This window comes from Zalophus californianus, chromosome 6 (assembly GCF_009762305.2).
Source record: "Zalophus californianus isolate mZalCal1 chromosome 6, mZalCal1.pri.v2, whole genome shotgun sequence".
Classification (NCBI taxonomy): Eukaryota; Metazoa; Chordata; class Mammalia; order Carnivora; family Otariidae; genus Zalophus; species Zalophus californianus.
This window is the reverse complement of record NC_045600.1, coordinates 96,726,873-96,741,998: the sequence shown is the minus strand read 5'-3', so window position 1 is coordinate 96,741,998 and position 15,126 is coordinate 96,726,873. Positions and strand designations below refer to the sequence as shown.

The following is a 15,126-nucleotide window of genomic DNA, read 5'->3' as shown; positions in this document are numbered from 1 at the left end:
TTCGTCTCTTCTTCCTTGCGTTGTTATGAGGAGTAAATGAGTTAACCCATTAAAATGCTGGGAATAGTTGCCTGGTACAGTCTGTAAATGTTAGTGCCTATTAATGAATGCAGCAGGGTGGGCTCCAAGGAGGAAAGGTGGAGGTCGGGAAAACCCCAGAATCAACAGGCAGCCGAGAAAGAGCAGGCGTTGGCTGGGCTGTAGGCGGCGGGATGGCCTTCACTGGAACTTAATATGGAATGGACCGTTCATGAAGTGCCTTCATGTGAACATTATTGCCACTCCTGAGAACTGCTTCTTCTAGTATAAAAATCAGAAGTCTGTATTATTATGTGATTAGAGAAAAGGCATGAATTCTTTTATACCATAGAGGAAATACTAGACAACATCCCTAGTCACATTTTCCCCAAGAAAGGGTCTTGGGCACAGGGTAGAGCACAATGGTTTAAATAACTTTACAAGAAATAAATTTGCCATTGTGTTGAATTGATTTAAACCACAAGTCTCTCTTCTCTGGGTTTTCAGAATGACATTCCAAACAAATTTGAAATGAAACTTCGTCGTGCAACTGTCCTTGAGGACTCTTACAGGAGAATTATGGGTGTCAAGAGAGCAGATTTCCTCAAGGCTCGGCTGTGGATTGAGTTTGACGGTGAAAAGGGGTTGGATTACGGAGGAGTTGCCAGAGAATGGTTCTTCCTGATCTCAAAGGAAATGTTTAACCCTTATTATGGGTTGTTTGAATATTCTGCTACGTAAGTACTTTTACAATGACTGTATACAGAAAAAAAAAGTCACTGTTCTGAAAGTAACAAAGAGTTGTATGACGCAAGGAAACTGTGTTAACAACGTGCCAGAAAAGGAGACAGTCACTAATGTTGTTTCAGAAATAACTTTTAAAAAAAATGGTAGTAAAATACACATAACACAAAACTTACCATTTTAGCCATTTTAAGTGTGCGGTTCAGCGGTGTTCAGTACATTCACATTGTTGTGCCATTGTCCCCACCGTCCATTTCCAGAACTCTTTCACCATCAACTGAAACTGTTGAAGCCCATGAAACACTAACTGCTTTCTTCCCTGGTGGTCGCCATTCTACCTTCTGTCTCTGTGAATCTGACCACGCTAGGTACCTCATATCAGTAGAATCCTACAGGGCTTTTCCTTCTGTAAATGACTTATTTCCTTAGCATAATGTCCTCAAGGTTCATCCATGGCATAGCATATGTCAGAATTTTCTCCTGTTTTGAGGCTGAGTAATACCCCATTGTGTAAAAGGACACCCCATTTTGCATATCCGTTCATCTGTTGAACACTTGGGTTGTTTCCACCTTTTGACAGAAATGACTCTTTTTAGTATATGTGCTGCCGAAGCGAGCACAGAAATGACTCTTTTTAAAACCATTAAATCCAGTGGTCTCATGTGGTTCTAATAGAAGTAAAAACTCCAAAAAGCGGGAGCTAATTTATTATTCTGTTATATTAAAATTTTTATATGAAATGTGGAGAAGAACATTTAAATGTGTTTGTCTTTACAGGGATAATTATACCCTACAGATAAATCCAAACTCCGGATTGTGTAATGAGGATCACCTCTCTTACTTCAAGTTTATTGGCCGGGTAGCTGGAATGGCAGTTTATCATGGCAAACTGTTGGATGGTTAGTATTAAGCATAAAACATTTTTTTAAAGTATAATGATCTTATTTCTTTCACTTGGTAATCATTTTCAATACATTTTATTTTTTTGAAAGGTTTTTTCATCCGCCCATTTTACAAGATGATGCTACACAAACCAATAACACTTCATGATATGGAATCAGTGGTATGTCTTTTTCACTTATAATGTACAGAACATATAATTTAAGAAGCAACTGGATATTTTCAAGTTGGAATTTGATGATGAAGAAATTAATAGATTATAATGTTCCAAAATACAAATGAACGTTTTCCCCAATATTCTAATATGAAAATTTCCTAATACATAATAAAATTTTTAAAATGTTATAGTGGACATATATGTATCCACCACCAAGATTCTGTACTTGGTTTTTTTTTCCTATACTTACTTTATTACCTACCCATCTGTCAGTCCACCCATGTGTCCATCAATCCATCTTTTTTGATGCACTTCAAAGAATGCCCTTCTCCCTAATTACTCCAATGTACTATCAACATTTGAATTGTGATCTTTTATGATGAGTGGATATGTTTTCAAAATGACAGTCCAAAGGCAAGGCCTTGTGGTTAGGCCACTACAAAGAAATGGAAACCTAAGGATTAAATCCCTGATGGTAGCTTTTCTGTGTGAACTGAAAAGCCTCATGTGCTGTGTGTACACATGGATTCCAAGCTCTCTTCCTGGGAACCAAGTATATTTTTTATTCCTTTCCTGTGACATTATCTATGTGGACCGTATAATTCTTTGTGAATCATAAGATTTCACAGTTATTTGAGTTGGTTAATTAAGGTTCTACATTTAATCTGAGATTTTTCTTTAACTGGGGCCAGGTATAAATAACAACCTGCTCATACATAGCTACTTATACATTTAACACCCCGTCTCCACAGGCCGTACCAGAAAAGCACTAGGTGCTCCTGGGCATCCGTGGGAGTTAGGATTCATCTGGAAACTACTTTAGTTGACCCTTCAACTGGATAATAAAATCTGTCCTTCCACTGCCTCTACATAGAGATAGGTTTCCAAACTGTCGGGCAAGCCCCACTGTGCTGATTTATGCATTTCTACTCTCACACTTAATAGTTATCCCACTCTTTTTATAATACTGTGTGTATATAAGAAAAGACGTTCTACTACTTTTCATCTTTTGTCTAAGTAGTCAGACTCTCAACACACTTTCTTTGCAGGTTCAGGTGTCTTTTTATGTACAAATTTTAAATATGTGATTTCCCCATCTAGGATAGTGAATATTACAATTCATTAAGATGGATTCTTGAAAATGATCCCACAGAATTGGACCTCAGGTTTGTCATAGATGAAGAGCTTTTTGGACAGGTTTGTAAACTTTGATTAATTAAAATGGTACATAAATTGTGAAATAAATGTTATAACTTAAGTTTAGAAGTTAAATAATGCATATCCTCGACACACTTCTGTGCTCTATTTTTAAATTTATTTTCCAGTAACAAAAGCTGTCTCAGCCAGAATTTCTGCTTTCCTTGACATTTGACTCATTCCATGTTTATTTTAGTAAAACTAATATTTTAAGTTTTCTTAGCTTGTGAATGGATTTAATTTAAAACACTGGGTTTCTGGGACAACTATAATGCATATATTTTATTTTTTTCGCTAAAATAACATATCAAGATATCATGCTTAATTTTAGACACATCAACACGAGTTGAAAATTGGCGGATCAGAAATAGTTGTTACCAATAAGAACAAAAAGGAATATATTTAGTAAGTATTTTGTTAGTAAGTATTTTATTATGTTTAGTATATACTTCACTGGAAATAATTTTGTAGTTCTTTCTGAGAAGACTCTTCGTTATCTTCTTTCTCTTTCTTCATAGCCAGAGTCTTAATGTTCTTTTTTCTCTTTCTATAATAATGCCGTATTACCACTCATATTCACTTTTTGCTTGGGGCTTACCTAGTCTTTATTTTTTGTTTCCAACTGGAATAAATATACCTTAAATTTTTTTCTTCATTCATGTGAAAAAGATGAAATGTTTTGTTTCTTTTTAGTCTTGTAATACAGTGGCGATTTGTAAATCGAATCCAGAAGCAAATGGCTGCATTTAAAGAGGTATTCATTTACTTTTGTTCATTCTTCTGCCATTTCAAAGTACAATTCATAAGTTTCAGGTCTTGGGGGCTCATCACATCTGAGAACTAAGAGATGACTGGCTTTTTAAAACAACTTTTAGTTATAGTTTTATAGTAAAAAAAAATATTTAAATGAATAGGTGTTAGAACTCAGTCATCCAAGAGGCCCATACAGTTAATGCTGATGCTCCCCCTTCACTCCAGTCACTGCTCCTCACCTTTTCCCAGTCACGTCTCCTCCATCTTAAGTAACAGGTGAACAAGGTTCAGAGTGCCGTAGGGAGAGTGGAGTAGGCCATTTATTTTCCCACATGGGATCACACTGTACATGCTGGTTTGTGACTTGCTTTCTTCTCTTAACAAATATTTATTGGAGATCTTTACACGTCAAGACTGCCTACACTGCGTAACTGCCCTTCCTTGTGGCTGCATTTATTCACGATATAAATTCATAAGTTATTTAAATTCCCCCTGTTGGTGGACATTTAGGCTATTGCCAGTGCACTCGTTTCTTAAGCCAACTTAAAATCTTCCGTTCAGTATTTATCACGTACTTTTCATTTATTCAGTATTGAGCACTCGTTATGTATCTGGTGCTGCACAAGGCAGAAAGACCTAGGTCCTGCTCTAGGGAGCAGAAAATCTAAAGAGTGATGTGGATAGAGGCAGGCGTGAAGTGCTCAGTAAGCACATAGAAGAGACCCAGGCTGGGAGAGGTGCAGGAAGGGCCAGGGAAGGGCTGGAGGAACTGGCCAGCCACACAGAGGAGGGCAGTGCAGTTCTAAGCATAATGAGGGGCATGTGTGAAGTCTGGCCATAAGACAGACTGTGCACATGTTGGAGAACATGCTAGCAGTTCATACACTGGATAAGATGAGGCAGGAGGTCAAACTGAGCTGAAGAGCTGAGCAGAATCAGATTAAGAAGGGCCTGTTTGCTAAACTGGAAACAGAGGGAATTTGGGGTTTTTGCGGAAGTCCAGTGAGGGGAAGGAAGGTGGCGATAAAACACCAGGATTCAATTTACATTTTAGTCAGATCATTCTGGAAGTGGTGTGTAGAGAGTTAGAGATAGACAAGACTAGCAGCAGGGCCGGGCGGGAAGGTGCGGCAGTGATCCGGGTGAGAGAAGATCAGGGCAGGAACAAAGGTGGTGGTGGCGGGAAGACCACTGTGTGTGTATCTGAATGGGATTCACAAGGGAGAACTGTAGCTCAGGGTGCTTTAAAGGATAGAGATCTGGGCGGGGGGCAGCATGGATTTGGGGATCATCTGCCTGTGTGTACTGGAGCTGTGGACTCGGTAAGATGGGAAATTGGAAAGAACAGTAAGAACAGGGAAAGTGGATGACCACCATGGGGATGTGGGAGCACCAACCTGGAAGGAACAGACAGTAGAAAGGGAGACCTCGAAGAAATTAGCAAATGCAGAGAGAGACACGAGAAAAACCATTGACAGCGGACGAAGTTTCCAGAACAGCAGTGTTTTCAACAATCATATAGTTCAGAGAAGTCAGATAAGATACCTGACTAGAAAGCATTGATCAGAGTTCACCGCAAAGCTGTCTTGAAGGCAGTGGGGGCACGGAGGGCAGAGGGCAGCGGGTGGAGGCAGAGAGGGGCCGGCGTGGGTTCCATCAGGTATAATGGCTTGGCGGTAAAGAGAAGAAAGACAGGTTTGCTTTTTTGTTTTGTTTGTAAGGTAGCTAGGCTTAAACAAATGTAAATGCAGAAAGAGTGAGCTAATAACGAGGAGGTTCAGTGAGATGAGCCCCTTGGGGAAGCAGATGAAGCCCAGAGAGAAAGGGGGCATCTGTCCCCAGTGCCATGGGCAGGAGGCCATGATGGATGTCAGCGCCGGCTGGTACCCAGGCAGGCAGAAGGTTGAGGGAATTCCATCATCACCTCTGTTTTCTCTCTCAAATAAAAGTTATCTGCTGTAAAGGAGGGATGACATGGAGGAGGAGGAAGCAGTTGGGGAAATGCGGGGAGGTTTCAAAATGGCCGTTTTGAGGAATCAATGAGAGAGAACAGACTGTGGACACATCCATGTTCTTGCCGATATTGAAACCTCCATTGACTTAAGAACCCGTGACTGTGTGGTGGTAGGAATCTACGTGTAGGTGGGATTTCTCCAAGAGCGATCCAGAGGCTGACGTATAGGGCTGTTGATGGACTCTGCTAACCAGGTTTTAAAATACATTCTTTCCACTAGGGATTTTTTGAACTAATACCACAGGATCTCATCAAAATTTTTGACGAAAACGAACTAGAGGTAAGAAATATTCTTATTTTCAAACAGGATTTTTGTGCCCATTATTTTTCTTGTCTACAGTTTGACATTTCTTATCGCATAGCTTCTTATGTGTGGATTGGGAGATGTCGATGTGAATGACTGGAGAGAACACACAAAGTATAAGAATGGCTACGGTGTGAATCATCAAGTCATACAGTGGTTTTGGAAGGTAATTGAAAGCTTCTGTTTCCGTAAATTCCTTTTCAACAGATTCAATCATACTTAACCATACTAGTGGATTACACAGAGATAAGACAAAAAGTAACGGTGTACTGTATCCATCTACCTTCTGGGTATGGCTCCATCCTCCATACATATTTATAGATAAGTCAGTGTTCAGAATGTAGTAAATGGCAGGAAAAACAGCAGTGGGTGCTTAGTCCCTTACCAACATGGAAACTATTCAAGAGAACTTGTAATAACCTGCTGGGTGTTCCCTGGGACTCCTGCATGGCTCCTTAAATGTGACTTTCCATCTAATCAAGAAATGTGTATGTCACTCAATAATATCTGTAAATATAAATTTTTAAAAAGCCATGAGTCACATCCAAGAAGATATTTTTGTCACTTTATTAGGCTATGATCTCATTCTGTAGCCTCAGAAATGAAGTTTCCAGGAACTTTGTAAGCCACCCAGAAACACATGTAAATGTAATAACTGATCATTAATACTGTAACTAAATTCTGATAACATATTTTTCAGGATAGTGCTGTTACTTTTTTCCCAGTGATATTCCTAAATGCTGTTTTTTTCTCTTATTCAGGCTGTTCTAATGATGGATTCAGAAAAAAGAATAAGATTACTTCAGTTTGTCACTGGCACCTCTCGAGTGCCCATGAATGGATTTGCTGAACTATATGGTAAGGGTTTTTCACACATCATTTAAAAATGGAGTGATGCCACTTGTCTTTTTCATTGACGATTACTTGTCAAGCTTCTATCATTTATACAAACACTGAGCTTAATAAAAAAAAGAATTAAGATTTTTAAATGTTTGGATTTGATACACAGAAGTAGGCCAGAATATACGTACACCTTCTAATCGGATACCAAAGGAAAAAACATGAAATGGCTCGAGTTCCTTTCCATTCTTGAGTTTTAAATTTGATTCCCACTACATATCCCATCACAGGAAAAGCATGTCTCTAGGGTGATGCTTTAGGGCAACATGTAATGTCCCACAGAATGTTAGTAAGTGTCCAACAGAGAACAAAGAGTTCCATAGTGGAATACATTTGGGGCAAATACTGGACTAAACAAAATTGAGTAGATTTCTTTGGGACTCATTCGGAACCTTTACTATGAAAAAAAAAGAGGGGGTTCCAAAACTTATTTGATCATGGACTCTGTGTGTATATGTGCGTGCATGTGTGTGTGGTGTGGGGGGGGCTGTGCAGGACTGGTGATAAGACTGCACGTATCTTCCAATATTCAGAATAGTTACTACTAATGCAGTTTTCTATAAAGTGGAATTCTGCATATCCTAGCAAACTGTTTTCCAGTGGATATATCTCATAGCACTAGAGGTGTTTTTTGTAAAAAAACAAAACAAGAAACCTGCTATTTCTGATGTAAATCACCTCAAATCAGTTAATATCTCTGTATTGGAATGACATTTACTTGCTTTTAAAGATACTATGAAGAACAAATCTTTCAGGGAAGGGGCTCTCTGGGGAGCCCCATGCAGAGCAACAACGAAGTTTAGAATTGTTCTGGGAACGATAAGTCACGACTTCCGCCTCAGTCGTTGCTGAGCTGGATTTCTCACGCACAGAGAAAGCTGTTGCTGTCTGATGGGATCACTAGCCCCGTCGGTCTCCTTGGCAAACCTGGGCTCCTTAAGCTTCATGCATATTTTGCAGAACCTGTAAAGCATCTGCCATCCCGCCTAGAGTCACCACGCACAGTGAGAAGAACAAGACAGGAGCTCTGTGCTAATCCCTGCACCCCTTCTTGCCTAATTGGATTTCTTTGCCTTTGTCTTTTCAGTGGTTTCCCGTGATTTCCCCCTTCCTTTCACTTCTCCTATATTTTAGCCAGTTACAGTGGGGAAAGAGCAAGGCCGGCCAAACACCCCTTTCCATGTCTAGCTCCACATCCCTCTTCTGTGCAGTCCAGGCCTATGGCCATCCACTGATTGTGTGAATTGTTTGGAATTTGGGGGAAATAACCACACATGGAGCCAGATTGGAAGTATTAGAATATAATTCAAATTCGTATGCATTTTCAAAAAGAAGAAGTTGCTTCAAAATGTTAATATTGTAATACAGTATTCTCTAGCCAATAAAAAGTGTGTAAGGTTTGTATTGGTTGACTTAGAGGAAGTTTTCACAATGGGTCATTTAGGTGAGAGGATCAAGAGGCAGGGAAATATATATGATCCCATGTATGGGAAACAATGACAAAGATACTGAAATTTTAACTGTGAACATAATTATGATATGTGATGTGTGTTGTGTGAAAAGCAATGTTTTTTGAGAAAACTGTAATATCAAGAATATCCAGTATATTTAGTGCTGCTTCTGGCAGTTACACTCCCACGCATAATTAGCTATGATTATAAGACTCGGGGAAAAGTATGGAAGGTTCTACATCGGGTTGTCAGCACCAATTACCTGGGTGGTTGGAGGAATGTTGAGAATTGGGGGAGGGGAGAGCTAAGTGAAAACTCCAGAGGAAAAAAAGAGCTTCTGAAAGTGTCCATAATAAAAGAAAAATGTAGCATGGATAACATCACCTGCACACAAGATTCCACATATATATATATATATATATATATATATATATATATGCACATGTGTAAAACGATTCACAATAGAATGTTTACTCAGATTTAATAGTGGGCTTTGAGACCATTCATTATATTTCTCTCTATTGCTTTAATTTTCTTGCAGTGAGATTAGATAATCAGAGAAAAATTAAAGCTATTTTTGGTGGGACTGAAGAAAGAAAGAAATGCCTCATTTTCTCTGTGTACCTATGAAGGAGGTGGTCCTAGGGAAGCGCAGGGCTAGGAAAATTTCAAAAGTCCCGTCAGGCCTGCCACCCTAGAGGCAGAGTGAGATGGTGGCCACAGAGGAGCCGATGAAGAGGAATCTTCATCTTGTGGCTGGACAATGAAGCCATCGAGGACGGGACAGCCTTCATTTCTTTGGAGTTCAAAGAAACTTGTTCTCTGGACATTTAAGTTCTACATTGGAAATAATGAGTTGTGAAATTCTAGGGAATTCCTATAAAGAATAGATGAGACCCCAGCAACTCTTATTCCTTACAGGCTCAAATGGACCACAGTCATTTACAGTTGAACAGTGGGGTTCCCCGGAAAAGCTGCCACGAGCCCACACATGGTAAGCAGTTTTTTCAACATTTAGAGAACAAGTTTTCAGAGAGTGAAGCTCCTCTAACAGTCTAGGGACAGAAGGTGTAGCCCGCTCTGTGCTGTGTCAGTGGCAGCTATGGGGGGCGGGGGCGGGGAGGGGGAGGCAGAAACAGCAACACAGGAACAGGTGCATCTTTGCCAGCCAGGCCTGGGCTTGAAGTCTGGGTAGCTGAACAGTGGAGAGGCTCATCTCAGCCGTTGACCATGTGTTGCCCTCCATCGCATGAATGATGGGCCATCCCAAGAGAAGCTAGAACATTCCCTTTTGGAGGTTAAAATAACAGAGGACCCCAGGCATTTGGAGGTCATGATGGGAGTGAGAGGACCCCGCCAAGAAGTCATGGGATTAGTCCATGCCTAGCGCCCAGTGCTGTTACCTTCCTTGTCTCCGGTGATATAATGTCCTCTAGTGTTGTGGGTGGAACATATCATGAATAGCAGCGGTCCTGTTGGCCGTCGTGGCACTTGCTTTGTCAGTGTCTGTCCTAACCAGGTCCTCACTGTTCTTTCAGCTTTAACCGCTTGGACTTGCCGCCCTATGAATCATTTGAAGAATTATGGGATAAACTTCAGATGGCAATTGAGAACACTCAGGGCTTTGATGGCGTCGATTAGATTCCAAATAACAATCTAGAGTGTTTCACTGCCACTTTTGTATAAGCAAAATCTTGACTTAAAATTTTCCAGGGAACTACTAAAACTTGGCCTTTGTTTCTTCCCAGATAGTGGAGAAAAATCATATAAAAGCATTAGAAGAAACAGTTTGACAACCTTACCATTATTTCATTCATTTTTACAACAGTATGTTGCATTGACACAGCTCTTTCTTTCCATCTTTAGAGTTCCCACTCTAGGATTTAAATCCCATGTGCCTGAAATAGTGAGTTGTGTCCTTAACATTTACCTCTTTTATAGTATTTGCCAGGCAGATCTTCCTTAAACTACTGAAATTATAACTGTGAAATATTTGTGATAAGTGTCATGTGTGAAAAGTTGGATGCTTTTTGAGAAGGAAAACTGAAATTTGGAAAAGAATACTTTAATATTGATTAAACTACAATATACTTCATGATGCCTACAGCTATTATTATTCTGTAGACCTGCCTACTTCACCTTACTGCCCAGATTTTTGAAAAAAACCTTGGAAAATGTGTTACCCATCTTTTTAGTCCACTGACTCACTTGCAAAAAAAAAATTGTTTACTTCTTCATTTTAAAAGTATTTGGCTTTTGTTAATATGTAGCTTTACTAAACGAGGTGGTTTATAAGACATGAAGCGAATTCAGATTCGCAAAGCGTGAAAAGTATTAACGCCTCCATCTTGCCTGTATATCCTTTTGATTTACTGGCATAATCAGCACTCCTTCCTGTTTAAAGTAAAAGAATTCCTTCTTCGGACATTACACTAAGGCTCCGCAGAGCAGTATTTCTAAATATGCCTTGAAGAGCTAAGTTAAATGTATAGTACTTGCCTTTACTAGTCATTCTTTACACTTGCCCAATTATGTAGTAAATATGTTTACAGAACATGTTTATTATGTTTACAGATTAAGCTAATTTCTGTGGTTGCATTTTTATATTTTTAGTATCTCTCTTTAGTCAGAAAAACCAAATAATTTGTTAAAAATAACCAAAGAATTGTTATAATGCATAATTTGTATTAAATTTATTACTGTATTTCTTACACTTTTTAAAAAATACTGTTTACTATGAAAATGATGTTTTGCTATAAATCCAAAACTCTCTAAGAAAAATGCTACAAGCAGAATCCTACTTTAACCGAATTGAAGTACATACAAATCACGCGCATGCATTCAACAAATGTGTGCTGAATGCCTGCTGTGTGCCTAGCCCTGCGGAAGGCCCTGGAGTAAGACCTGTGCGCTTCAGAGAAAGCTAGCTCAGGCCTCACCTCCAGGAACTTATGGACATGTAAATGAATTTGTGAACAATCCAAAGTAGCGGTGAGCAGAAAGAGGCAAAAGGGAAAGTGCTCTGTGCACCTGCATGGATAAAGTTTGCCAAGACTTGTATTTATATGTTTCATGTGTATATTCGAATGATGACATAGAAAACGCTCTTGCAAAAAGTTAAACCTATTTCTCAGTATGATGTCTTGGCGATTTAGGAATAATTGTAAATATATGTTATGAATCTTCTTAAATACATACGTATACTCGGAGAGTTGTAAGAACTGCAGCTGGCTATTGGTTTAAGTTCGTGGGGTACCTGTCGGCACCTGCTAAAGATCTCAAATGGGACAGCAGCAAAACCACTTACCAAACACCACATCTCCAGCGGGGCTGAGGGAAAGTAATGGACAGATGAGTGCACCCTGTGTTTCATCTTCACCCCAGCATTCAGGCAAGGCCACCAGATGTAGTACTAGTTTTATCACTTACCAACTGTTGAAACTGAAGCAATTTACTTAACCTCTCTGGACTCCTGTTCTTTCACCTGTCAAACGAGAACAATCACACCCACACTCGTCATCAGGGAAGCTTGTTATAAGCTCCAGAGAGCCACTTTGTAAAGTATGATACAGTCAGAAGATGCTTTGTACTTTGTGCTGACCATCAGATTTTGTCAAATCAGGTATGCACACCAGCTACACTCCCAAAGAAGAATCTCTTCATTTAAAAATAAAATGTCTCCTAATAGACAAAGAAGTAGGAACATCTCTGATATTGAATATGTGTGTGTGTGTTTATATATACCATCAGAATTCATTTTCTCCACATCAGCAAAGTAATATTAATATGGGCCAATGCATTTTGAAATGTCCTCATTATAGAGAACTTAATGTGAAAACTATTTTTGTTGAAAGAGGATCTTACCACATATGTTTTAAGTATCATTTCTGTGAAATATCAGAGCAGATCAGAGCTAAAGAAAATATAAAGCTTGCTTTCCCTAATACTTACTTGGATGATCCTGTGACTCAGATAAAACAAGGTGTTAATGAGACCAGCACTCCCACAGCTCCCAGCCACGGACCATCATCCCCTTCGTCTTGAGGTGTAGGCTGGGGTCTGGAAGGAACCTGTATCAAGCCACACAGCCTCTCATCCCAGATAAAAAAGTGTCTCAAATGCACTCTACAGCTGGAGAGTAAATAGAGTCATTTTCATAAAGCAAGGACGTTCTATTTTTCTAGAAATTATGAGCACATAATTTTAGCCTATATTTTCTCTGTAATCAAACGAACTTTAAAATAGACATAAAATTGTAAAACAAATGCATTTCATCCTAACTCAAATTTAAGTGGTATTTTTCATTTTTTATTTATAATGCTGAAATTGTTCTACATAATTATCAAGTTAAACACAATTTGTTTTGATTATAAACCATTTGATTGTTCTTAAAAATCTTCCCATATGGTGAATATATGTCAAGATTAATGTACAAATTTATTGCATACTTTAAAGTATAAAATCATTTTTAAAAATCTTGATGCCACAAATAAAGTTCTATTCTAAGAAAAACAAAAACTGATTCATTTTTATTTTTATTTTTTAAAGGTTCTCTCTTTTTTAAGTTTATTTTAGAGAGAGAGAGAGAGAGAGAGCATGGGGGCAGTGTGGGGCAGGGAGAGAAGGAAAGAGACTGTGCAGAACCAGATGCGGGGTTCAATCTCACAACTCCAAGATCATGACTAGAGCTGAAGCCAAGTGTCAGTCGCTCAACTGACTGTGGCACCCAGGCGCCCCACTGTGATTCATTTTCAAACAGAAATGTTTCCAAGCCAGTATTTTGGGAGATAGCTTCTGGTCTGGTCCTTTGCAGCCACATATGGAATTCTCAAGACCACCTTGAATGTGTGTCTGATGAATTGGCATGATTATAAATTCATAATCCCAGATAATCTCCGCTTTACAAACAGGTCATATTCCAAAAGCCTTGTTGTTAGTGAAAGATCCAGAAGAGAATATAATAACAAAGTTACAAATGGACTGGATTTCAGACAGGCTGTCGCTCTGTGGAGAAGCCAGCTTGTAACCAAACCATTATTTATAAACTTGTTTCTATGAAAGAAGGAGTTCCAAGCACTAATGCAGAAGTAAGTATCTTTTCCTCCTTCCTCTATGCACCTGGAAGTTTCCCAGTTTGAAGGGAATCCCAAACTAACTCAAGCCAACACCTGGAAGGTTCCAGCCCCCTGTTTGTGCTAAAAATCCAGACCATAGCTTTTAATCCTTGGGAGTCAGCCCACTTCCCTCTCCGCTTCTGCCCCTTCAGGGCTAACCAGCTCCGCAGAAATGAGCCCACGCTACGCCTCCCTGTACAGGAAAACTTGGCTTTGCAGGCCACCAGGGGCAGACACATTCCTCTTATAAAGGACATTAAACTAAATGTTCGAATCTCGGGGCCGCGCTATAGATAAAGGGCTCCAGTAGATTTGTGTGTATTTTTCTTGGAAGTTAAAGAGTAGCACTAAATTAGCTGCCTGTTGGGTTCTTCCAGTCTCTTCATCTGCGATCCATCCTGTGCAGGCCCTCCATCCCACACCACTGTTTCTAGCATGTAAATCCAATCAGGTTGCTCTGCCGAAGAACCTCTGAAAGCTCCCCGGGACCCGAAGCCTGAAGCCCAGCCCATTGGCATGACATGCAGGCTGCCCTCCCACCTTCCCTCCCAGCCCACCCAGGCACCCTGTGCTCCCCCCAAACCAGGCCTCTGTCCAGCCCCTGCTGACTGCAGCCTCTTCCACCCCGGCTCTCCCAGCATCCTTCACCCCTCGTGGGTACCTGAGAGTCTCTCTTAGACCAGAGGAAAGGTGCTGCGGCCCCAGCATGAATACCATGAATAGCACGGTGTTGCAATGCTTTGTTTGCATAATTCCCTCCTACAGACTTTTGGGCAGCTTGAGGACAGCCTATCTCGTATACATCTGTTTAATATGTGCGTTTCCCAAAACAAATACTTGATGAATATGATGATCTGATGAATACTGTTTCTGCAGACAACCCAGCCCACATGTTCTGAGCACCTACAGGGTCCCTGGCTCTGTGCGACAACATGCAGGAAGCTCTGTATGGAGGGCGACACGGGGAACTATATAAATACACAGTAGAGAGAGAGCTTGACTGAGATCCTGCTGAGCACCGGGGGCTGCAGTAAACACTTTACGTGGATCCCATTTAATCTTCATAAAAACTCAGTGAGGCAGGTTTTATAGGCTCAAGAAGGACAAGCAATTCACCTGAGGCCACACAGCTTGTCAACTCAGTGGATTATGAACCACAACAAAATCAGGAAAGCTATGGGATCCAACAAACAAATTACCATGCTTGTCTAGTTTCCTATTGTGGCGAAATAAGTGACCACACACTTAGCAGCTAAAATCAACACTCATTCATTATCTCAATCCAGTAGGTAAGGAAGTCCACATTGGCTCAGCAGGGTTCTCTCCTTAGGATCTCCCAAGGCCCAAATCAAGGTGCCAACCAGCTGGGTTCTTATACGCTCCCATGATCCCTCGGGTTGTTGACAGTATCCAATTCCTTGTGGCTATGGGTCTAAGGTCCCCATTTTCTCCCTGGCTGTCAGCTAGGGGCCACTCTTAGCTTCTAGATGCCACCTCCATCTTCAAGCCAGCAGTGGTGTGTGGAATCCTCAAGCTTGGAATCTCCCCGATGTCCCCTTCTGCCACCAGGTAGA

The 15,126-nt window shown here is 40.3% G+C and overlaps 1 protein-coding gene across 5 annotated transcripts in view; it reads left to right on the top strand.

Moving 5' to 3' along the window:
- NEDD4 (NEDD4 E3 ubiquitin protein ligase) overlaps positions 1 to 12,934 on the top strand; it is a 135,991-nt gene extending 123,057 nt beyond the window's left edge. For all 5 annotated transcript variants that reach the window (XM_027569567.2, XM_027569562.2, XM_027569564.2 and 2 more), the window contains 11 exons: positions 526 to 755; positions 1,540 to 1,661; positions 1,755 to 1,825; positions 2,921 to 3,016; positions 3,348 to 3,421; positions 3,710 to 3,770; positions 6,004 to 6,063; positions 6,146 to 6,253; positions 6,849 to 6,945; positions 9,360 to 9,432; positions 9,977 to 12,934. In XM_027569567.2, the coding sequence (XP_027425368.1) occupies positions 526 to 755; positions 1,540 to 1,661; positions 1,755 to 1,825; positions 2,921 to 3,016; positions 3,348 to 3,421; positions 3,710 to 3,770; positions 6,004 to 6,063; positions 6,146 to 6,253; positions 6,849 to 6,945; positions 9,360 to 9,432; positions 9,977 to 10,079 (1,095 nt within the window). In that variant the 3' untranslated portion in view covers positions 10,080 to 12,934. The remainder of the gene's footprint in view (positions 1 to 525; positions 756 to 1,539; positions 1,662 to 1,754; positions 1,826 to 2,920; positions 3,017 to 3,347; positions 3,422 to 3,709; positions 3,771 to 6,003; positions 6,064 to 6,145; positions 6,254 to 6,848; positions 6,946 to 9,359; positions 9,433 to 9,976) is intronic.
- Positions 12,935 to 15,126: the final 2,192 nt, after the last annotated feature.